Source organism: Vanacampus margaritifer, chromosome 7 (genome assembly GCF_051991255.1).
Source record: "Vanacampus margaritifer isolate UIUO_Vmar chromosome 7, RoL_Vmar_1.0, whole genome shotgun sequence".
Lineage (NCBI taxonomy): Eukaryota > Metazoa > Chordata > Actinopteri > Syngnathiformes > Syngnathidae > Vanacampus > Vanacampus margaritifer.
Genome location: NC_135438.1, coordinates 8,793,012 through 8,819,168, shown reverse-complemented (window position 1 = coordinate 8,819,168; position 26,157 = coordinate 8,793,012). Strand labels below are relative to the sequence as shown.

Here is a 26,157-nt window from a genome sequence, read left to right as displayed (position 1 = left end):
CACGTAGCCGACAGTAAATACTAAATAAATTTAAAAAGGGTAAGCAATATATACTAATATTATTATTTTCATGAAAACAGTTAAATCCGTATTCATTTCCAAATACGCCCGTATGCTTTTGCAACACTTAAAAATCCGTAAGAAATACGGACAAACCTTATGGGTTGACATGTATGTGAGAGCAACTTGACAGTTTTATGCCATCAGCCAAAATCTTATTATTTGTCATTTTTGCACACCTTACCCTTTATTGTGCATCGGTCATAAATATTTCACTTCTTACCTCCATCTTGATTTCCGTGACATTTGCTAGGATTTTTATTAACGCTTACGGATGTTGCTCCTATTGAATACCGAGATTTCAAACCTAATCCTAATGGACATTAAGAAACCCGGAATCCATTTCTTTTTATTTGGTGAACTATTTCCACTTTCAATTAATCAACATTATGTGTGTGTGGGTGTGCTATATCCAAGGCTGTCAACAATGTAGATATGTCTAACCTTGGACACAAAATATTCACACAATTATTGGTTTTGCATACTTTGCAAGTTAGATGAGTCTTTTTTTTTTTCTTCTCTTTTTTTTTACTCATTGGTTGAATAAAACCAACAGAAGGTAGATCATCTCCAAAGAGAAATATCCACCACACAAAGAATAAGAAACAGTTGGCCCTGTATAAAAACCTTGGCATTTTGTTAATTTTACTTGGCATATCTCCAATTAGAAGTTGAACATTTTCCTTTTCTCACACGCAACTTTAGCCATCCTTTGCTTCATTACCTGTGACTCAGAAGTAAATAACCGTAGAGCGGGTGTGCCAGAGCGCTGAAGTGCGCCATAGTGTGTGTGTGTGTGTGTGGGGGGGGGCGAACAAACCCTGCGGCTTTTGCCAAAGCTCCCTTCACAGAGCAAAGCTTGGACGGATGCTAATTTGTTTTTTTTTTTATACCACAGGCCAACACGTGAGATGAGGTGTGTGAGGTGTTGACGTAAACATGAATGATAAACCGATGGCGGTTTTGTGTTTGGAGTTGCCAAATACAGGAAACAGGAAGGGAAGCTTAAAACTAACAGAAGGCGATGCTTATCACTATTGCAACAGCGAGACAAAAATGGAAAGCATTTGTTTCCATTCATTTCATTTTCTTTCTCTTTCAGACATTGCTTCTATTACGCGATGACAATAAATGGGACGCCGGCTTTCAGGACCGCGGTGGTATTTCCAAAAGTACACTTAAATGACCATTTAAAGTCCCTTTATTTGAAGCCACATTTATTGCTTTGTCCTTCTTTCGCTTCAATTGTCCTTTCCTTCAGCTCCTTCCTCTTGCAATCACATTTAAAAGGCGTTCTGCTGATCATAAGGAATTACAGCACATGGAATCATTATTGCTATTAACCATCGGACTAAATGGGACTGATTTGAGGGTTGCCATGGTAATGGCAGACACTTGGTTTCTCTTCATTAAAATGCCCCTTAGAACAAATCCCCCCCCTATTAGCTTCGACAACACAAATGCGTGCGCACCTTTTCTGGAAACAACACAAGTTGTCTTTTGTCTCAGCACTAACGCGCATTGATGTGGGCCGTGATGGAAGGAGACCCCCGCAGCTCCGCCTCTGTCAGCACAGTTGTGGCGAGAGGCGGTAAGCGGAGGGACGTCAAACTCAATAGATGGTGGACATGCTAATGAGGGTCGAGGCTCGTGTCCGTCAGGCCTGTCCGCTTGCCTTAAGACGGTGTGAGGTGTGCAGAAATAGAAAGACGCTTGCCAACCCTCAGCAGGGCATTGTTCATAATCGCTGCATTGCCGCTGTTTGGGAACATTCGTCTGAATTAATGTCTGTGCTATTTTGTCATAGTTTTGCTAAGACCAAAGTCCAAATGTTTTATGGTAGATCAGAATGGCGGTGCAGGTTTTAGGTGAACTAATGAATACACACTCACACCCACATACAGATACTCACCCACATACAAAATAAAAATTAATAAAAAAAAAAATTGACTCTTTCACTGCCACTGACGTTTAAAGACGTCAAGTAAAAACCTACGGTTCACTGCCAATGACGTCAAAAGACGTCATCCAATGATTTTTTTTTTTTTTTTTTTGAAACGGGTAGAGGAAACCCTTCCGCATGTCTGGTGAAAGTTTCCAGTCTGTCTGTTGTGCCTAATGACTATTTTTGGCCCCTAGAGGGCAGCGATGACTCTCTTTTGACAAGATCGGGTGGGCGTCAGTAGAGGCGGAGCTAGAGCGTCGAGCAGGAGATGAGAATGGAACACAACATTTTCTGTGGACCTTGAAAGATCACTCAAAATGCTTAAATCGGCTGGCAGTGGGGACAACCCGTTTCTGAAAACGTCTGGCAGTGAAAGAGTTAAAAAAGAGAGCGCAATGATGATGACATGTCAAATCGGTAAAATTACCGAATGAACAATACTGAGCTCTAGAAAAAAGAGAGAAAAAAATAAAATAATAATGGCAGTGCAAATACATTAACATAAAGTGTTAGAGACGATGAGAGGCTTGAAAGAGATGTAGCAAATACAGATCCTAAAAAAGGCAAATTTTCACAAGCCAGTTTGACTGTATGAAAATGTAAGTTTGAAGAACGTTTTTGGTGAACATCCACGATATAGAGACTGGTTGGAGCTTTAAAATGGATTTGTTCCAAAAGACTTGAAATAATTCCCAGAGTGTATGGCCAGCTTTTGAGACTGAATTGTGTCATTATGGTGTGAAAGCAATTCGACTTTTTATCAAACTAGGAGTGATCGGGTTTGTCCACCAGTAACATATTGGTGACCTAACAATGTAAACGGATGAGCTTGTTGACTAATTATCCTCGTTCACTTTGTGAAGGAAGATAATTTGATCCAGATTTCCTGTTTAAGTGCACTTACCGTTGTTGGTAGCCTAGAATATTGATCAAAGCTGTCAACAATGCCCAAGTTAAAAGTTTGTCACGGAGTTTCATCAAACCCAGCAAATGGTTCGGACCAGAAAAGAAAAAAAAGTGATCTATGGGTGTCGAAGAGCTCTTAAATAGTAAACAAGTAAAATAAGTGTTTAAAAGCTGAAGTCAAAAGTGAAAATAGGATGCAGGAATAGCAAACTATTAATGTAATCATTACCAATTGGTCACCATTTTATCACCGATCCTTCCCTTGTGTTTGCTCTTTGATATCTTCTATTCGAACCCTGCACGTGTCTTTCACCGAGTGCAGGCCTTAATGGCGACATTTTCATTTTGCCTAAAGCCATTTGTGCAGCAAATAAAGAAAAAAAGAGGAACATATTCACCCACTCCTGCTGTTCTTTAGCTAATGAACAGTGGAGCTCTCCTGCGCCATAATAATTAAAGCGAATGCAATTTGTGGTAATTGCGTTGGTGTGCAGATGAGATGAGTTGTTGTGGAGATTGCAACGGTAGTCGGGCCATTAAGTCTCTGTGTGCTGAGGGAGGAGTTGCTCTGACTCTTGTGTTGCTTGATTCCATGTAAAGGAGACACACCACTATATCTCGCTTCATTATGTCAAATTCCTGCTCTATCGTGCAAATCTGTGGTTTTTGTGGGGGTTTACAGGACTGATCTTTTCACCATGCCGGTGTAACACATACTTCTGGGTGTCAAAATCGTACGCGATCTCTGTTTGTAACAGTAGTAAACACACCCGTAGATGTCGTTTGACCAAGGCAGATTTAGGGAGAAAGCAGGGTTTAATGGCCTGAATGATGATTTTCGCCTTCTTTTGAAAGTGTTACGTGCAGCGAATGTCTTTCAGCAATGTCGACTGTAATTCACATTTCAACAGATAAGTTGATTCAGAAATAAAAGTGGTGGGAATTCATATGTACTTTAAGAGGATCACCGGCTAATGATTGGCTTGTCTGTTAATTGGACTAATGACACAGAGATGCTCTTTCGACGTTGAAAACTGGATTTGCGTCCCAAATGTAAAAACTTGATGACTCGGGTTCGGTTCCCAGTTCCTCCCTTTAGAAGTGACTACTATGCAATTAAGAAGTCGTTCAATCTTCTCTGAGCATTATTTACAACATTAACTCAATTAATTCATAATAAATATGAGTCAAACCAGATTTATGAATTTCAGTTGTAGAAATGTAGATGTTGAAGCAATACTGACAGTGCAGGAAATAGAAAGGACAAATTAAATTAAGTTTTGAGGTATTATTATTGTAACATGGAAATGGCATATAGAATATGTTCAATCGAATGTATCCCAAACGACAAGGTTAAAGAATCATTTAACAAGAATGCTTTGTTATTGTTATATAATTGATTGTTCCATACCTGACCTATTGCATTGAAATGTGGGGGTGTGCTGGCAAAACCGATACCCAACCCATCGTTTTTCTATAGAAACGTGCTATTCGTGTCATTTTTGGTTGCGGATACAGAGGCCACACTAATCCATTATTTATACAACTAAATCTTTACAATTTTAGGAATTGATGGAATTTAACCGCCTTAAAATAATGTATCAATTCCATAATTAAATTTTACCAGCCAATATACAAATTTTATTTTATTCATTTAACAAGTTTTTACTTACTTTCTGTCCCCTTCCATTTTTCTTTTAAAGAGTGAATTTTTTTTTATTGAATTGAACTTGAATATTTTATCCTCTTCATCCACGCGAGATTAATTTAGATTGATTATCTAATGAAAGACAAGAATTACCAGAATTAAATTTTTTCATGTGGAAAAATGAAGATAACTCAATGTATTCTTAGTTAACTAATTGTAATTAACTCTCGATAATGTTGATGATAACTATTAGATGGCGGTGCACATTTTAGTTCTTCCTTCTCCTAATTAACATGAGCAAAGTCAGGGCTTTCTTTTGCAACAATGAAGGATACATCTTGTCAATGTGTGGTCTAAACCAGTGGCAAAATCTCAGTTTTTACTTCATGGTAGGTTGCTACATCAGAACTTCCAAAAAAATGGGCACGCTGCGTTCTGGTCATTTTGCGTTGTTGGCGTTCAAAATGCCTTTCCAATCTATTTTCAAACGGCACGATGCTTAAAGGGAGTCTGGAATGGATTCCATTTGCTGAACGGTGCCACAATGGCTATTCTCGGAGCTGCCTATGAATGACGGCAAATGCAGAAATACGGCCGCCTTCTCGGATTCACAGCTGGAAGTCGCAAAGACAAAACGACGTCGCTTGCCGTTTAATTTAGCTGCGTCGACTCCTGTCGAGCAGGCGGTCCTGTCACTATTCATCACTTCACAAATGGCTTTCTCATCACATGAATATGCAAACACGCCCCCCGGCCCATCAAAACACCATCCTGTTGTGATGTGTGCGTGCGTGCGTGCGTGTGTGTGCGCAAGTCACTCACAGGTTGAAGCTCCGAGCTTCCTCGCATACCAAATGTTTGAATGTTTGCTTCAAGAAGATTTAGCTCTTTTTTTTTTTTTAAAGATTGTGACAGTGGAAGTTTTGCGATTTATTCCAACAGTTTTTTTCCTCTCCTTAAATTTCATGTTTCAAGCTATTTTAGGGCATCGTGTTGCATTTGATGAGTATTTCTAAACCGTAAAGGCAATTCAGAACATCTCTGAACAGGCTTGAGTGTTTTAACAGAATTAGTTTTAATTTGCACTTTCTGTCACCTCTGTCCCTTTCCCCCTTTTGCTTTAATATGGATGAGCGCACATTTTGGGGCATACACAGCCTTGAATTTGTGAGGGAGGAATCCGTTGTAGTCGAACTAGTGATGGGCATTTCACTGCATTATCTTGATCGACTCTATAGGGATTTTTATTTATTTATTTTTTTTTATGGCTTGAATTGCTTCGTATGGATGTTCTATCCATCCATTTTCCTCATTAAGTTTCCAGGTGAGTCCATCTCAGCTGACAGAACTGTACTTGCATAAAACCCAACCCTTGACCTTTCTTTACTCTGAAGTCTATTTTTGATAGACTGACAAAAGCTGCTTTCAAGTTTGTGGCAAACGGATCAGGTCCAGGGTTGGGTATTATTTATTTATTTATTTTATTTTTGTATTGCGTAGCCCCCTTCCTGTAATTTCCATTACAACAAGGGCAAGCGGGCACATGAAAACAAATGGACTCGCTAATGATTTGCCTTTCAGCCAATGATGATAATGATTATCCTCGATTTGGATTGTGCCTTTCAAGGGACCCGAGGCCTCTATATAATAATGTTGATACTCCCGTTGCAAAGACTTTTGCGAGCTAAGAGTCGCCGCACGTGTGCATATAAACAGCCCTCAGTTTAGCCGGCCGTTTCGACGCACTAAAAATGTCTTGTTTATGTTTTACAAGCCTCTGCAAAAACTCTAAATATTCAATCCAATATAGTAGAGAAAACAGGCCACTACATTGCTTGATATGTGTGTGTGTGTGTGTGTGTGCGTGCATGTCGGCTTATTTCAGGGCATAAAAAAAATACCAAGAGCTTGCTACTTTTAAATATTCTACTGAATGAAATGCACACACGTTGCAGTGCTGCTTTAATGAAACATTTGATTAATTGGTGTGAAGTGAGACATGAAAACCTTCCATCCAAATTAATTTTTTCCTTCAATTTCTTCTGGTTAAAGGTGACAGTCCAGCAATATTTGACTGCAGGGGAATTATTTTAATGACAAGCAATTTGAACATGTTCATTGCGAGTTGCCATAGACGGTATGTGATTATAATTATTGCTACGGAAGGCAAACAATACCAGCAATAAACCTTTCGAGCTCTGGATGATCACGCCCACTCAAAATGCCTCGCCATAAATATTTGTTACAATGCATTACTTTTAATTGGCTTCTTGTTTTGTAATTTTGTGCCACTTAAGTTTCTTGGTAGCATCTTCATTAAGGATATGCAAGCTTTTATTTGACATGATTCATTAGCATGCATATACATTTCATTAAATGGGCCCACAACATGTTGAGAGTGACGAGAGAAGCAGATTTGACTGCATTTAAGTCGACAACATTTTCTCTAATAACAATTCTCATGCACTTGTAAATTTTATATCTAAAATACTCATGTCAATTATTAATGTCAAAAATAAGTATTTTGATGTCACTATATCGTACTTAAAAATAGTCATAATCTGAAAAAAATATCCAAAGTATTATAATCACAAATATGTGTATATTATAATAATTTTGAGTAGTAGTAGTTTTTTTTTTTTTTTACACTTGTATGATGGTTAATCTTATAGTCAACATGAAACTTTTAAAGGGAAAGTCAACCTAAATTGTTTCTTGACAATGATATGTTATATGTGACCTCACTAGTCTAAACATGACATTCTGATTAATATTACATTTGTGGAATATGAGTTGTGACGCAAAATCCAGCCATTTTTATCCATCTCAGGGGGCGGCCATTTTGCCTCTTGCTGTCGACTGAAGATGACATCACAGTTTCGCAGGGCTCAGGCAACGACCAATCACAGCTCACCTGTTTTCTGAAGCTGAGCTGTGATTTGTTGTTTCCTGAGACCTGAGCAACTGATGTAATTTTCACTCGACAGCAAGTGGCAAAATGGCCGCCTTCTGATATTGATAAAAACTGCTGTTTTTTGCTGCTTGACTCATATTCCACTAATGCAATATTAACCAGAATGCCAAATTTAGACTAGTGGGGCTGCATAGATGTCAAAATAAATTAATGACATAAGCAATTGTTTACCTCTGAAATAGATTATTTAATTTGCCTTTATTTCGATGAGACTATATGTTTTTTTGTGCCATTGTCATTGACCGCAGATTACATTTGACCTTTTTTATGGTTCCATTGTATCTAAAATGTGCTCAGTTGGTGTCTGCACCTTTTTGTTCTCACCCATCGTGTCTTAAGTTATAGCCCCCGCTGACCTTGAACTGTTGCAACTCTGTAATTGCACTAAAGAGGATTTCCACCACTTTTTTTTTTTTAAATCCCACGGCGTCTTCTACACACTACTTGTGCCCAGACTCCTGTTTTCAATCCCAGCGACCAGAGCGTTTATCCCAGTATGCACCCATAACTACATAGAAGGCCCCTCCTCACACTTGGAGTACCCCGCTGTGCAGTGTGAGGTGATAGAAATAATTGGCTTTTGCACACAGAGCTTCCACTTAATGAATTCCTGGCGCTTCATAACTCAGACAAGCCTCATCTTTATATCAAAGGATGACGACTGTAAGATCATATTCAGATATCCCGCTGGAGTGTGCGTGTGGATGTCTGGAGTGGACAATGGCCATTTTATGACATGTTGTGACAATACAGCACCCGGGCAGGATTCAATTCATGCTGTGAGCACAGGAAATGACAGTTCAGGCTTGAAGATATGCAGGTTAACAATCTCCAATTAAACTCTTTGTGGAAACATCAAAGAATAACCGGGAGATCTGCTGTTCTCTTCCTTCCTTTTTAATTCACTTTTGCATCTTTGTGTCTCCTGCGTCTGCTCAGTGCTGGGAGGTGTGGAGTCGCGTGGTGTGCTGAGGAAGATCAGTGACATGCTGGAGGTGATTCTGAAGCGAATGGACAGCCTGGCCAAGCTGGACAACGCCACCGCCGCCGATACGCGGCGCCTGGACGAGCTCAGCTCTGCAATCAACAAGTAGGCTCTTTTTTTTTTTTTTTTTTTCCACCGTTCAGGAAATTTTGAATGAGGCAATCAAACGGCATGCTATTTCTTTTCTTTGATGATGAGAATGGTCATAATCATAGCAGCTAAACCCTAAATTTCTAAAATTAGGCTTCTTGTCTTAGTCAAGTACACAAGGTGTTAGATCAAGCATTTATACAGTAATGTAAAAGGGGTGGGGGTGGGGGGAAAGGGCACCACACCAATAATTATTTGCAGGATGCGTCATTCGCTTTCAATAAAAGTACTGAAAAACTCTACCAAAACACCACACTGATTTTTTCCATACAATTAGTATACACTAAAAGGAAGTAAATCTGTACAAATATTGGGGAAAATCAGGGTTCAGTATTGTTGGCCTGGTGCCAGTGCAACAATCTACCGTCAGATTCTGGCCCAGTAAAAAAAAATAAATAAAAATATCTGTCATTCTAATATGAATATAATTGAAATAGGGCAGTTTACAATTACGCAAATTTTGCGAACTGACTTGCTGCTAGCTGCCTGCTACAACATGCTAGCTAGCATCATGGTGTAAATGCACCAAAAATACCTCGAGTTTACCTACGGAAGCCGCAGCTGCTTAGATGTGAAGGTGAATATTAAGTACCAGCGCTATAGAACCCTTTGCCCACAACAACATGCCAGTTGATCAGTGTCACAAGGTGTGTGCAGTCACTGTGTCACCGCGCCACTTTAACAAAAGTAACTAGACAAGAAGTAGTAGGCTTAAAAATCTTCAAATGAAAATCGTGACTTTAATGTGTTTCGCTTTCGTGGAAATTAGCGACCATCATGATATTAGCAGTCATCTAGACCGCACCGCAGTGGCAGCAACGATCACACAATAAATCTTACCTTTCTACCAAAACTGCTTTGTTTCCGCCCACTTTGAGGTCTCCGCATGTCAACCACCGTTCAAGCTGTTCCAAAGTGTGTTCGTCGATTGGAACCTGGGACGTCGTTCTCTTCCAAAATGATGTGTACGCGGGTGTCCTACGCTGTTGTTGTTTTTTTTGCCCGACTCATGCATATTAATGAGGAAAACTTGATCAAGAACGTTTTCAAAACTATTCATACTAAAAAGGCAACAGGCGCAGACTGACTGCCTGCTTTTATTTTTAAGTCTTTCGCATGTCTGTCAGAACTTATTCCAGCTCTCTATAAACCAGGGATCTCAAACTCAATTTATGTGGGGGCCGCTGGAGACAGTCTGTGGGTGTATCTGGGCCACATTCTGGGCAAGTATTCCACAAGAAAGGGGTTCAAGTAGTCAAAAAAAACCAGTACAACTAATTGAATATTCTCAATCTTTATTGATAACAGTTCAGAACATTGACGGTTCTTCAGAAGATGAGCAATTTTGTTGACCAGGTTTTGTATTTTGCATACTCCTTACTCCGCATTTCTAGTTGAGTAATTTTTTCTCGTTTTTCTTGAAATTGGTTGCTCTTGTCGCCAAACCTTTACATTTACGTTTGGCTGAAAACCGTCATGAGTCTGAGCTATGGTAGCCGATACATGGTTAAAAAACACACACACAAAATGCCCAGGGTAATGAAAAGGTGGGAGCCGCACGAACATTAAACTTTGATGTCAAATAGGGGGCCGCAAAATAGCATTCCGTGGGCCGCAAATATCCCAGTTTTAAATATTTATACAGTTTCAAGTCTCTAAAAACAAATTCCATTATAATGCCCTTAGCCCAAAAAGTTAGCGCCCGGAGGACAAAGATGACCAATCAGTGGCCGTAACATCAATAAGATTTGAAATCACGAGAGAAGCTCATGACAGGAAAACTTCATATTCATGCTTGTAGAATATCAGTTTGCCAATACCAAGAAATCACAGCGCAAGCGATGCCATAGCAACTGTAATGCACCTTAGGCCTACCTAGAAAACCCGTCTGGATTTCGTGCTGCTTTAATCTCATCCAGCCACCTTTTCTGTTTAAAAAAAAAAAAAAAATGTTCAGATAAATGTTAGTTAGATGGCACCACTCCTTTTTATCCAATAGGCCAGTTTATTCCGCTCTATTTTATGTGGCTGTAAGCATGACTGGCGCACCTCAGAGTTGTCTCAATTGCAAGAGAGCAGGGGTGCGAATGATATATTGTCGGTTATCTGATCCCATCTTCTTTTACTTCCTGTCTTTTTATGCTCAAATTCTGCCTTCTCGTTGTCACTTAAACCCCGCATGCTTTTTCACATTTAAACCTGTGCATGAGTGCCGACGTGCTACATGCTGACACTCACACATCCCCAAACCTTGTTAAGTGATCATGGATAAGCTTTCAGCTTCACATCGGCGCAGAGGCACTAGAATGGAAGAATGGAGCAATTAATACAGTCTGGCATTGGTGTTAACTACAATCAATGTCGAGTAATGGACTATTTAATGCGGAGGAAGCACAGTTGCTTTTAGACCGTGGATGTGGAAGTGTGCTTATTGTCACTGTTGCAACTGGTAAAAGGAATCAATATGCAGTTTTTGTCTTGCCCGGTAAAGTGTGAATGGGTTAAAAAAGGTTATTGGCGATTATGTAATTAGGGTCAAACACCAACTCAATATTGTATGTCCATCTTTTAAATGGGGTTGGTAAATAACTGATTCGCGACACATCAAGTTTCAGCTCAGATAAATGGTTTATGATCACTTATACCAGGGGTGGCCAAGTTGGGTCCTCGAGAGCCGCTTTTCCCATGTTTCTCTCCACTAACACACCTGATTCATGATCAGGATCGTTTTCAGGCTTCTGCAAAGCTTGCTGATGAGCTGATCATTAGATTTAGCTGCGCTGAAGGAGGGGAGACATGAAAAACAGGCTGGATAGTGGCTCTCGAGGACCCAACTTGGCCACCCCTGACCTGTACATGATCGTAGCAAAGGACTACTTTTGTCGAGATCAGGGGTGGGCAAACTTGGTCCTCCCTCAAGGCCAGGAGTCCTGCAAGTTTTGGACGTTTCCCTTCTCCAACACAGCTGATATATGATCAGCTCGTCAGCAAGCTCTGCATAAGCCTGATAGCGATCCGGTTGATTGCAGTCAGCTGTGTTGAAAGAGGCAAACCGTCCAAAACCTGCAGGACTCCGGCTCTCGAGGACAGTTTGCCCACTCCTGATACAAAAAAATATATATTATTATTTTATTTATTTTTATTTTTTTTTTTATATATAAAAAATTAAATCATTTTTTATTATTATTTTTTATTTATTTATTTTTTTAATTTTTTGGGGGGATTTTTTATTTTTTTTTAATTACATAAAGCTTTTCAACTCATTTCTCTATAGTTCCTTGGCACCAAGATTGTAGCAAAGCACTACTTCTGTCCAGATCTAGTTCCTCAGTCCCGCCAGGCCTGCAAAGCACCGGGGGAAACCCTGGTCTCTGCTTCAGTAATTTGTGTTGATTGGAATGACACGGGTTGTGTGACGAGATATTTAATCTGTGTGTTTATGACTCATTCACGTGGGCAGACATCCAATGCATCTCCTATTTGTATCCACATTTGGAAGAAGCCTGAGCTGACTATTTTGATTCTATGCATTTTTCTCTCATTTCATGGCATATCTAAACTCTGCCAATTGGGAGGAAAAAAAAATAGGAATATAGAATTGGTGATGCAAGAAGCTAAATAAAAAGGGGGGGATGACCCTCATGGCTGCAAAAGATATATCGTCTTTTTCTCAAAAATGTTGGTCAAATTCCAAATTGCACGACCTCAAGGGTATTTTACTATAGAGTATCCATTAGAATTTCCACATTCCATTGACCGATGCTGACTTTTTTCTCAGGTTTGTGAGGTACTCCCTTGGCTACCATCCTCATTTCTTATGCATAGAATTGGCCTGTTGTTGCTGAACTCATAGAGAGTAGTTAAAACACTTACATAGGTGCCATTAACTACACACATACAAATGGATTACTCCCCCCCCCACACACTCTGCAGTGTTTGATTTGCACTTAAATGGATTCGTAAAAGCAAAAAATAAAAAAATAAAAAAATGAAAGCGCTCAAGAAAAGGTACATCTGCACGCGCCATCTAGCATCACCATAATGATTATCCATTAGTTATACTCCAACTAACGCGTGTTAATAAATTCAGTCTGGGCATGAGACCAGGGCGCAGACAGCAACCTGATTGAGTGTGCAGCCTACAGAATTAATGGCCGCACATCAACACTCACACATGCATGCATACGCGCTAATACTCACGCACACACCAGTCTAGTGATTCTCCTCCTCATGCCTCTCGTGTACGTTCACATCTCCAGGTTGGCTTTCTTGGCGTATGATTCAGTCATTAAATGTGTGACACTAGACCTTTTTTTTTTTTTTTCCATTTCTAAGTTTTCTTGGCATTTCTGACTACTGTGCCCATAGTGGGAAGACGAACTAATAGAAACGGAGTATTTCGTAGAAAAAAAAAACCAAAAAAAAAACAGGGCCGTCAGGCGCACATTCACAGAAAGATGTGCTGGCGCTGGGCAGGAGTCTCATCTTTTGCTTGAGCTTCATGGGCGCTGACACGTTGCCGTGTAGCGGCGAATTGGACTGGATGTCTGAGGCCTCCGCCTGCGATTCACCCACAGGGCAGCCAGTCATTAGGGCAGAAAATAACAAGGAAGCAGAAGGGGAGATAACAATGACGAATGGAGGCACAATAATGTTGAGTTGACTCGCAGTATTTTGGTTATTGGTGCAGTATGGTTGCCTTTGGGCCTTTGCTTTCTTTGGCGTGTCTCCAGCTTTTTTTCTTCTTAATTTGGTGACTCACAAACTTAATATCCAATCCAAAGTGAATATATTAAGTTTAATGAACTCATAATTAATTAAACTGAATATATTCTCTTTGGATTCATTAAATTCAATCGTGTGTTACCAATTGAAGTGATTTTTTTAAGTTGGTCAACAATTCAATTTGTAATCTGTAATTGGTTCAGCAATTCTCTTTTTAGAGTGTAACTTTATAATGAACTCATAATTAATTAAACTTAATATATTCACTTTGGATTCATTTAATTCAATCGTGTATTACCAATAGAAGCGCAAAAAAAAAAATCGGTCATCGATTCAATTTATAATCTTAAATTGGTTCAACAATTCTCTTTAAATTAAGTCTGATTAAATTAATTCAAAATCAATCCAAAGTGAATATATTAACTTTAATGAACTCTTAATTAATTATTAATTTAATTAAAGATTCCAAATTGAATTGTTGACCAATTAAAAAAAAAAAATCGCTTCAATTGGTAGCATACGATTAAATTAAGTAAATCCAAAGTGAATATATTAAACAAATAATTAATTATGAGTTCCTTAAACTTAATATATTCACGTTGGATTAACTTAATTCAATTGTGTGTTACCACGTGAAGCGATTATTTTTTATTTTTTTTAAACTGGTCAACAATTCAATTTGTAATCTTAAATTAATTCAACAATCCTTTTTTTAGAGTGCACTGTAAAACAAACAAGAAAACGTACTAACCACATATTTTCTTCCCCCCCCCCTGTCCTTCTGTGTAAGCGTATGAAAACGAAGGAGCTGGTTGTGGCGTGAGTGATATGGGTAGTAATACACGGACGTGCTGACACCACGTCACATTCATCTCTCGTGCTGGACAGCGTCCAGTGATGCGATACTGCCCCACTGACCATCCTCTGGGCCTTAAGAGGATGAGCTCATTAGATGAGAGAAAGGCAGTGGGGGGGGGGGGGGGTGGGGTTGCTCTCTTTTAAGTAGAATATGAGAAGACATTTTCATTTCCTATCTCCATAGAGACTTTCCTTCTGCTCATTGATTTCCTCTCTCTTGCTTATTTTCCCCTCATCTACTCCAGCCCGTCTTGATTTGTTGTTGTTGTTGTTGTTTTGCTCATTTGTCGAGGAGACGCTCGTTAAAATGCGCGCGGCTTCATTGCTGAGCGCCACACAGCCGTTGAATGTCCACAGAACTTGTACTCCTTGATGAGCATAATTTGTCGTTTGAGTCCGACCCTTTTGTTATCCTCTAAATGAAAAGGAAGCGGGGCATTTTATTGTAGTGCCCTGTGGTGCTGTGCTTGCTGATGCTTGATCGGCTTCCTATTTCATCACGGCTTTTATGCAGCACACTATGTTTATCTTTTATGTCACATTTGTGCTTTATGTATTTTCCCCTCCCTTTTGAATTTGCCAATTTTGTCACATTAGGGTTAGATTAGGTGGACTCTTTGAGTGGACGCCTACTCCCTATGTGCCCTATGTTGTTATGCGATTTCATTGGCCGGTTCATTAACACACCACGCAAAGTCATTACTTTTGCTAATAATATAATGTTGTCTCCGTGCACCACTCGCAGCAGCAGGGGGGAAATCCAAACCATTTATTTAATTTTGAGCAGCAGGGTTTGTAGAAAATGGAAGTTAATAAGAGAACGGAGTATAAAACTGTATGAATACATATGGAGCTATAAAACATGCATTGCTATCTCAGCCCAGGCTGAACACATGCTGACTTTAGCTTTAGTTGACACTAATAGCCGTGATATATGTTTTGTTTGAATATACGCACTCCTATCCTAAAGTGTTGGAACGGTGAGGCCAATCTGACTGAATATATGAGTGTGTGAGAGATGAATATTAGGCAAGAGATCAACATTACAGCTTTTCTTTAGTTGTGTTTACTTTTGGTTGCACAGCTCAAAAGATGCCATTTGTTGGAACTAGAGCCTGGACTTGTAGCCAAAATCCACGTTCGCTTATTCATTTACCGTTTAACTTGTGAGTTAATAATTGTTATTTTGGCAAAAAACACATCAGAAAATGAAAAATCCAATTTGATCATTATGCTAAATAGAGTGCACTTAACTCACAAAAATGTATTAATACGGTCAATTTTAAATATTACCGTGCTCCCAAAGACGTATTTATACGTTTTTGATTGTGTGGTTTTTTTGTTAATGCTGTAGCATACAGAAGGCTTTGATGCAGCCTCTGAACTGAAGAGAATGGTAATGGCAATGGCCAGCAGGTGGCAGCAGAGTATAAGAAATCAACCAGGGCCAAGTTGCAGCAAGCTGTTTCCCCCACTGTTTGAAACCGATTTGTGAATAATGATGAAATTTTGCTATATTCTAATGCTAATTGCTGCAAAATGGAAACAGTTAGATATATGCTATATAACAGAATCTAATCTTTCTTTTGGTAGGGTCCATGTTTTTATAGCAATAGAACGCAATATTCTGTGGGCCTTGCAAAATTTGTTAAAATCCAGTAAAACAGCCGGGAGCGAAGGGGGTTGCTTCAGGGAAAATGGCTGGGAGTGAACGAGTTAAATAGCGCCACCATATGCTGACCAAAGCACTTTGCCAAGCCTCATATTGATTCTTTTGCAAACATGTCAGAGACTGTATGCGGCCGACACGCTAACACAGTTGCGTCTAATTACAGAAAGTTTTTTTTAGTTTTAAGTATCTTACTTTAATCTCCAGGATCCCTGGCCGTACACTGGCCACTGGCATAACCCAGGGTGTTTTTTTACGCTCTTGTTAAAGTTTTACATCCCTCCATGTTCTGTCGTACCAGCGAGCTAGCGCTAAGCTAACCCACGAGGGTTCGTATCTGATCTAGTGTCCAAGTTTGCTAACGCCCTTTTTTGCTAGGATGAAGTCTTTAACCCAAACTGTGAGACAGCCAACCACTTACCACATGCTGCCCTTGCACTGATTGTTCAACCAATTAGTGGTGAATGTCTACAATTTAGGCTAGTTAGACTTCTGTCAAACATGAAAACCAGTGAACTTGTGGAAAAAGAAGCAATGGTGAAGTTGAGACAAGATGGACAATTTTTCATCTTCTGTGAAATAAAAGAATTGGCCTAACTGTTCCTCAGTGTGTATATCTCGATCTGCACTAAAGGTTTGTGCTGTGCCTGAAAGTGGCAATGAAGACAAATAAGGGAAAATAAAAACTGTCAAAAAGAAGAAAATAAACAACACTCAGAGTGCCGAGCTTTTACCAAGGTTGAACTGAAACAAAGGTTTGTCTAACCACATTGTGGTGAGTTACAATATCAATCAATGGATTGCTTTTGGTGGCAGATGAAGCTGGTATCGGTCCGCATACCAACAGCCAATTTATGCCTGATGTAACATTAACTTTTGTTATTAGAGCGTCCAATACCTCAACAACAAATCACGTAGTGCACCAAGGTTTGCGTAAATTGTGGCGTTTTCAGCTATTTTATTGATGAAATCATTGGTATTATTGGATTGTAAAAGAAAATTCATTTTATTTTTTATCATTATTTATTTATTTATTTACTCTAAATATGCATGGTAGGCTCTGTCTGCCCTGACACATACTATGTTTACTTGTATACATTGCAGTGGTTTATAAACTTGAATTTCACACACCATCCCAGCGAGACATTCTGAAAAAACTTAATTGGCCAATTTATAGGTTGATGGGCATAAATTGACAAATATAAATGTAATGGCAGCGGTTGAGCTTATTAAAAAAAACAAAAAACGGTACATACGCTAAGGGTGCTGCCAATTGTGTGTATGTACTAAAATCCATCCATTTTCTATCATGCTTGTCCTCTTTCGTCTCTAGTGAACTCGAGTCTGTCCCTGCTGACCAATCACAGGGCACAGATGGACGAACAACCATACAATTTAGTCTCCAATCAACCTAAAATGCATGTTTGTGGAATGTGGATGGAAGTCGCAGAACATTGAGAAAGAACGCTTACCACCACTACACTTTTCTGCCAGTGTAATAAATGTATTCGCCCTTGCAAAACTAATCTCCTTCTTACAGTATTCTTTAAATAATTGTAAAAAAAATTCAGCCGAAATGGAGTACACTACTTGGCTACGATTCTCAGAGGCGTTGTTGACTCCGTTCCAACTAGCTTGCCGTCTGATGAAGTAAACCATGACGCCAGCTATGGGAAGTTGAGCTTCGCTCCCGATTCCTGTAGGCGCCATTTATCTGCTCAATACAAACTTGCCATTGAAACAGGAGATCAGAACAAACGAGATTCAAAGATTCCTTTCTCATTCAAAATAAATAAGTCAAGAATTGTAGTCAAACATCCGCTCCTAATGAATATTACTAATAAGAAAAACATGAGGTTGAGCTTGTGAATTTGACGTGCGCTATCTTTTTCTTTCAAGCCACAAAGGTCGTCTCCTGCCAGGCGCACTTCCCACAGCTTGGATTCCTGCTGCTGGCATGTAGTCAAGCGCCGTTGCGCGTCATCCTGCCCACACACGCACACACATTCCATTGTATCGTTGCGAGTGATTTGTGAACACGTGGCATTTGGGGAGCGTGAAATTAATGAGGATTAAAGCCATCTGCTGATTAGACAATGTATAGGAACGCTACAGCGTCGGAGTGCCAGGCTGAAATCGAGTCATTAAAAGGGAGATAATGGGCACTGCAGCAGAAACGGGCATGAGCCATAATGGGGGGCTTCGCTTTTGCATGATATTCAACCATGCACATGCTAAAAAGTCCACAACTCCAGTCCACACGCAGACGACTTATTCAACACGTCTTATCTTGTGAATGAGGAGTTCTGTCATCCGGCAGCGGAAGTGGCAGCGCAGGTCCTTTCTATTTCACGCTCCAACCAAGTGTCTACCAATTTGCATCCCCCCGCTAACACTTGTACATCTGTTTGAGATGTTAAAAATGGAGGGGGGCAGGAGACATGGAAGCACAGGAGGGGATTCAGATGAAACGAGGGGTGAAAAAAAAGACGGGAGCGTACAGAAGTCCTACCGAAATGGAATTGTTGGACTGCATTCAAATCGACTCCGCACGGACATCAAATCGCTATTAGACCCAAAAGAGAAAGAATCCACCACTTGCGTACACTTAAGTGTGGAAAGTGCCGTTATTGCCGAACCGCAAGCAAACTTTCTAATGAGCTTTTCAGCTACAGCACATTAAGCAGCATATAAATGTACCTGCAAATGTCACTTCCTGTTCTACTGCTGCGCTCGGAGTTGTTTGTGTGTTTGAAGCTTCAGCGCTGTGACACAGAGGGGCGCCTCTCTCCTAGGCATTTATTTTCATTTTCATTAATTCAGCTGTCAACAATACGCTGTTTTTGTTTTTACTGCAGAAAGGGTTGATCCGTTGGATTTTTGGACAGAAGCAGAATTCTGCTCACGGAAACGAGGAGCCGTTATTACAGTGAACCCTCGCTTGTTTGTGGTTCGCTAGTCACAATTTCAGATTGTTGTCCCTTGCTATCTTGTGGTTTCACTGTATCACAGATTCATAAAAAAAAAAAAAAAATCATACTTATATTGAGCATTATTCACTATATCGTGGTGATTATTTTTCAACATATATCGTCACTGCAGTACTAATTATAACCCATCACAGGTGGCTAACATAGTAGACGCTGATGTGCTTCAAAGGTCCATGTCGTAAGAAACAGAGTTTTTTTTGCGATAAAAAAAAAAAAATTCTTGTTAACTGGAAAAATAAACAAACTCTGAATATCGACCAATGGTCTAACCTCCTCATAAATCACATTTTAATGGAAAAAATATCTGCCTCAAATAAAAACCAAATATAAAAAATTATAGAAACGTGGTCTACGTATATAGAATTTTTTAACCTAATTCTGGTTACTTAATTCTGTCTGTTAGCGAGAGCCACCACATCGTGATAACTTACATTGATGTTTCTGCATTTGGCAATTTATTATTATATTATATTATTAGTATGGGAATTTTTTTAATGGGCTTTAGGTGAACTGATGAATACACACACGCTCGCATGCACGCACGCACACACACACGCACATACACATACTCACCCACATACAAAAAAAAAAAAATATATATATATATATATATATATATGTATATGTATATGTATATGTATGTGTGTATATGTGTATATATATATATATATATATATATGTGTTTATATATAAAAAAAAACATTTATTAATTTTTTTTATTTATTTATTTTTTATTTTTTTTTAAAAATTAGAGCAATGATGATGTCAAATCGAATGAACAATACTGAGCTCTCCTGGGAAAAAAAAACCAACAAACAAAAAAAAAAACAGAGTTTTTGCAGATTTGGGACCCCAAAAAAACGTAATGGAAGCCAGCGACGTACACGCGCCCAGAGTGCCGAGACGTTAGTGGTAGTTTTATTGTGCATTGATTATCATAAATAGACCCTATCAAATTTTTGTGACGGAGTCTTACCTTTTTAGCAAGAAGAAAGCAAGCTTAGGTTTTTCCACCGACTCCAATATTAACGCTGCTCCAATATTGACCCACGTGCTCCTGCAACGCTTGTGCGACTTCAGTTTTGCCCTTTCGATGGGGACAGTGTTATCCTTTCCTGCTCAGTATTCTGACCGTGGTCGGGGGTGCAGGGGAGATTTTTCCCACGGTCAGAGTCACCTCCGTGGACGACTCTCGTTTCATGTCGCCAAACTTTCGGCCCGATGGTCGAACAAAAGGAGCCACCGGGAGACGGACGGTCGCACTGCAGTCTTGATTTATTATTATTTTGACACTCTTTTACATCCGCTGTCACACACACTTGCGTCTTTCCACGGTCTCGTCCACACACTCCCAAACACTTCTGACTTCCCAGCGATTCCGCGGAGCGAGAGAGCGTGCACGCGCTTGACTTCACAAAAGCTTAAGATTCGGTCCCGAACACCCGGTCATTATTTCACTCTACAGGAAAATAAGTGGCAACAGCCACTGTCCATTAGACAATTCTTTAAAAATGTGTGGGTGAAAAACATGCTTATTTTAACACTCCAATTTGCGTCAATATTGCGACATGCTCCTTTAAGAAAATGCAATAACCAAAATCATATTATTACCCAGCTTGCCGATGGCCACAACTAGTGTCGTTATAAAAGCCTTGTGTTGCTGTGCATCTGCAGGTTTCAACCAGCCGGCCTCATGGAGATGATCCAGACTATTGCCCAGAATGTCTCCAACATGGCAGTCAGAGTGGAGCAGATACTGCAGACTAGCATCATGCAAGGAAAAGGTAGAATCATCACAATGAATGAATATACTGGAATTCTGTTCTTACCACTGTGATTTAACCCAAATCTGTATGTTAGCCAAACGTGTTGTAGTCTAGCAATAATCTACGGTAAGCAATTTACAGTCATTTCTGGACTACAAGCCGCTGCTTTTTTCACTTGCATTCAACCCTGCGGCTAATACAAAGGTGCGGCTTATCCATCAGATAATCAGGGGGCGCATTATAAAGGAAGCGCAAAACAGAGCAAAACAAACCAACTGAGCCCAAATACAGTAGGAGAGACAGAACGAGAGCGAAACAATTTGCACCCTCATCATGGAAAATAAAGTAGCGGGAACCCGGTGCGGTAACATTAAAAAACGGGTGCGGCTTGTATGTGTAACAAACTCGAGTATTCCCCAAATTTAGCTAACGCGGCTTATAGTCAGGTGCGTCTTATAGTCCAGAAATGACCGTAATTGCAGTTTCTATCAATATTTGCAGGAAAACCACTTCTAGGCCAAAACATAAAACAATCTATCTTTTAAATGTCTAATCTAGCTTCTAAATCTAAAACAATCCAATAAAAAATGAATAAATCAGTACAGCGATAACTGGAAGAGGTATTACGCCTCCCGCTGCACAAACTAGTTCTTAGTGTGCCGCTCAGAACCTCATAAATTAGGATGGTTGTAACCCAAGGCACCCTGTGCATTATGTAGTATGCATCATATAAATGGCAGTGAAAATATAATGTCCATACTCATAATTAATTCCATTTTGTTTTATGACTTAATTGATGGATAACTCAACAAAATCCAACTAGCAAACTTTTCGTATTTTACCAAAGTTATTAACGGAATAAAAATTCTCCTTCATTAATCAAACTCATAAATGCAAATCGCCAGTCAAGCTTTTTGTGTAACTTTGGCTGGCAAATAGATTTGACCTGTGAATACCCTCATCTTAATGTTTGTTTGTGTATGTTTATTTCCGTAAATGGAGAAAGCCTCGAGCGGCGAGACTTATTTGCAGTAATGTTTCCGTTTCATTAGGCAAAGGGAATGTAAAAAGAGAGAGAGAGAGAAGGATGGGCGGTGCAGCAGAAAGGCAGCATATGTCATCGGCAGACAGCCATTTAACCAAGTCTGTGAAGCAAGGAATGCAACGTGTGTGGCGTAACCAGACAATGCACTGTAAGGTCCAGTGAGCAATGTGCACCGCACTAGTGTGACATGACCAAGGTGAACTATATGCAGGTTAATATCATTGTCTGCGCACTAGTAGGTGAGGAGCATTGAATATGCGTCACGCTAACCTGGAGCCCCTTGGCTGCAGCCTTGTTGTAAAACATGTGTTCAGTGAGCTGAAGAATAGTTTCATGATGATTAATTGCTGTATGGATCATTAACGTCAATATATCCATAGTAACAATGAGACATGTGGACTAATGAAGTCGCACATTTAAGATAAGTTGATTCCTTTTTAAAGACTTGGTGTCTAGAGGTGACATGTGGACTGGCTTGACTTGCGGACTCGAGTGCGGTGGGTTTAAATTCCACAAAGCACCAAGGTGCTTCTTGCTGGGGGGGGGGGTGGCTGTCAGTTGAGACGTCAGCATGTGCATACGTTGAATGCCTCCCGACGTGAGTGGAAAGTATGAAATGGCCTTAACATTGATTGCTATTTGGAACTGTTCATAATTCCCCTCTACCCTGACTAAGATCCTAGCTTCAGCTGTAAAAAAAAAAAATATATATATATATATATATATATATATATATATATATATATCAGGGATGTGATTTTTCCGTTAATTCGCGGAATTCCGCTTTTTTTATCTCCCCCCCCAAAAAAAAAAATCTGTTTTTTTTTTTTGTTTGTTTTTTTTTTTGTAGTTCATTGTGTATGCACATGACTCCGACAGATAACATCTTCTGCTATAACAAAGACATTTGTGGTATGCTCTAATATGAGTTACTTTTCATTTGGTCATGATACAATTATTTGTTCATGAAATTTGAACTCTTCAACATTATTTATGTGTTAACTTAGTAATCACATTAGTTAGATATGATGATATTCTCAGTGATAGTTTTTAAAAGCAAAGGCAGTCCAATGTTTTTGAATGTGACTGATTTTGAGTTGACTAAAACTGCCATTTTATATGGGATAGTTCAATATACATTGAAAATTTATGCTGTTGTTTTGTCTATTTCTTTGTCATGTGAGTGCATTGAAAGTACTTAAAAACACGGAAAACCCATGAGCTCCCGGCTAAATTTTCAGATAATTTCACTTTGGTCAAATCACATCCCTGATATATATATTGATATATATATATATATATATATATATATATATATATATATATATATATATATATATATATATATTTTTTTTTAAGCCCCAAATTATGGAATTATAGCCAGAAAGTTAAACATTAGTTTCATCTGTTTGTCTTTAACATGAATTTGAATCATTCTGAACACAGCCACATCCAAGTCATTAAAGGGTGTGTACACTCATGCATATTTACTTCCCATCTCGAGGGCAAAAAAAACATTTCAATTGAGTTGTACAGGTTATAGATCACTTTAATGACGTAAAATTATTATTTGGAAATTATTGACCAATACATATACTAAGTGCCAATACAACTAGTACTTTTGATACATCAAATTTGTATTAAACCAGTCACAATAATTTTAAGGAAAGACTTATGTATCCTAATATTGTTTTTCCTTAAAATTGCATGAAATTAAAAACAATGTTCTATTTTTTCCCCATTTCTTCACAAAATACATATTTTGTATAAAACACAGAATAAAATGAGCTAAAGTAAATAAATAAAATGAAACAAATAGTCCAGTAGCCAGAAAAGTCCCAAATCAAATGTGTTTGTCCAACTTTATTTAATCAATACTGTTATCTGCCGCCATTGCGAGTACCCCATACTTCGAAATTAGGCTGGAATCGGCCCGATACCGATACCTGCTACCGGTACCCGCCCCATCCCTAATTTTGTATATAACAAAAACCTGGCATTTGAACAATGTTGTGTCGACTTTTTATATCCTCTGTACTTCCTTGACAATAATTGCTAAATTCCTATTAGCTTTTTTTGTGTGTTTTCTGAGGATTTTTTAGGAGTTTGTAAAATATAAAAATAAAAACATAAAAGGGACCACTCGAAATATGGTCAGGGCCGTAGTATAATGGTCTAAAATGGGGATGACCTTGTCTTAGACCATTATAGAAAGAGCTCCAAAAATACGCACCAAAAAAATGGACTTTTTTTTTTTTCTCCATTGAATAGCCAAGGACAAGTTCCACAGGGGAAAAATCATGAAGAGGTGAATTTATTAATAGCAAACTGCACACAGGCAGCGGGTGTTCACTGTATTTATCAACTGTAGTTCAAGGCTAAATCTATGTCTTTTCAGCTGTGAGAGATGGGACATCAAGTCAGTGCGAAGTACCAAAAGACCCCCGTTACCCGGAGTGTCCTGGAAAAGTGGATGTAAGTCTCAGTCCGATTCAATTGGGATTTTGATTTTAGTCGAAATGTCTGTGTCAACTGTTAATAATCCCTTCCATTTTCCTAGATGGAATTCTGTGTCCCTCCCTTAATGGTATTTGTTTAGTTTTTAACTAGGGATGAAGAGTGATTAAAAGGTTTAACAGAGATTATCTCGGCATTGTCTGTCCGTCACTGTAATCCACATGTCCTGCAGGCTTCGTACCGGCGCACATCAGTTCCCACATGAATTCATATTGAATCAACGTCCAGCAAGGCAGGTAGAGAGCCCAGCAGGTGAAATGTGGAGCGCCGGTCACGATCACACTTGTCACATGTATCGTTTTGCTCAAAGGGTTTTTGAAATCCACTCCTAAAAACCATGGACTTAATTCACACGTTTGCCGATAATATGTTCATCTGTTTGTTGGCGTTTGTGTTAGAGGGTTTTGCAGGCTTCAATGCGCTTAAAAAAAAAAATAAATCAATTTTGCAGCTGCAGCAGTTTCTAAGCATATTGTTGATAAAAGTGTATTGTTTGACGGCTCATTGTATTTCAGATAGATTGCATGTTGCTGTGAATCAAATACTTTTCACAAGGCCACTCCTCAACTCATTTTTACATAAAAAAAATCATTTGGATTGTTTGTTTTGTAATGTTTTTAATTTCTTGAAATGGTGAATTGGGAGTTTTCATTAGCTACAAAAATAATTATGGTACTGTGTTTTTCTCTGTGTGTCTCCAAAATACTTAAAAGTTTTTGTTTGCTGATGACACACCTCTGTATTGCTGTGGAGAAAATCGGAAACAGCTTCTGATTATGGTAGAAAATGAATTAAAAGCATTAAAAAAAAACTTGTTTGACAGGTCAAGCACAAAGTCATAATTAGAGTAGATTCTAATGAAATGAAAATCAATTTCTTGGTGTAGTTATCGATGAAAGATTAAGCTGCAAGTCCCACATAGACAATTTTAAAACGAAAGTGTCCAAAATTATAGGGAACCTTTACAAAACAAATATCCAAGGTTTTTTTTGTTTTTTTTTTGAGCTAATGAAATAAAATAAGTTAAACACAATATTCTATTTCATTTAGATGCACCTAACCACTAACCTTTGACTTTGAAAAATAAATTTTGTTCTTGTCACTTTAGCTGTATTTTATTGAGCAGTCTAAGACATGAGACATCTGTAGCACTTTTCCTATGTCTCAAGAAGCTACATTTCCTGTCATATAGTTATCATCACCTTTTGCGATTACTGGCACCATTTTGTAGTGACAACTGTGGCATTTAAAAAATTGTAAAAAAAAAAAACCCGCAAGGTCAAAGTATTGATAATTAAATGCTCACTGCGTCAAATAAGCTATCTAGTGAGATTTACTACACCTTAAAAGCATTTTAAGATGCATATTTCCCCCCCAAAAGTGTGTATCAAATTTGTAAGTATGCCACTTTGTTAACATTATGCATATGTGTCTTCAGTGGATGCGAGCACGCTGGACCTCTGACCCTTGCTACGCCTTCTACGGCGTCGATGGCTCCGACTGCTCCTTCCTCGTCTACCTGAGCGAAGTGGAGTGGTTCTGCCCCCCGCTGGCCTGGAGGAACCACAGCAGCCAGTCCAGCCCCCAGCAGCTCCAACAGGCTAAGGGCACCAAGAGACCTGTGAGTATACAATTTATTTATTTATTTATTAAGCAGATAAGTGGTATAAATCAGAGATTCTCAACTGTTGTCACCTGGAGACTCTCATTTCCCTATACAGTGGTACCTTGGCTCACGAACTTAATTGGTTCCCACAGAGAGTATGTGAGCCGAAAAGTTTGTCTTCCAAACAAGTATTTCCCATAGGAAACCATTGAAATGAGAATAATCCGTTCCCAGGTCCCCATAAAACACAATTTTCTACTAAAAAAGCCTTAAAACTACACAAAATATACCTTATTTTATGTATAATAAATGT

General features: G+C 39.0%; 1 protein-coding gene across 1 annotated transcript in view; it reads left to right on the top strand.

Annotated features, from left to right (window-relative positions):
• Positions 1 to 26,157, top strand: part of LOC144055132 (alpha-1,6-mannosylglycoprotein 6-beta-N-acetylglucosaminyltransferase B-like) — an 88,051-nt gene that overhangs the window by 22,891 nt on the left and 39,003 nt on the right. The window contains 4 exon segments of the mRNA XM_077570851.1: positions 8,473 to 8,623; positions 20,585 to 20,694; positions 24,120 to 24,196; positions 25,677 to 25,859. Coding sequence (XP_077426977.1) covers positions 8,473 to 8,623; positions 20,585 to 20,694; positions 24,120 to 24,196; positions 25,677 to 25,859 — 521 coding nt within the window.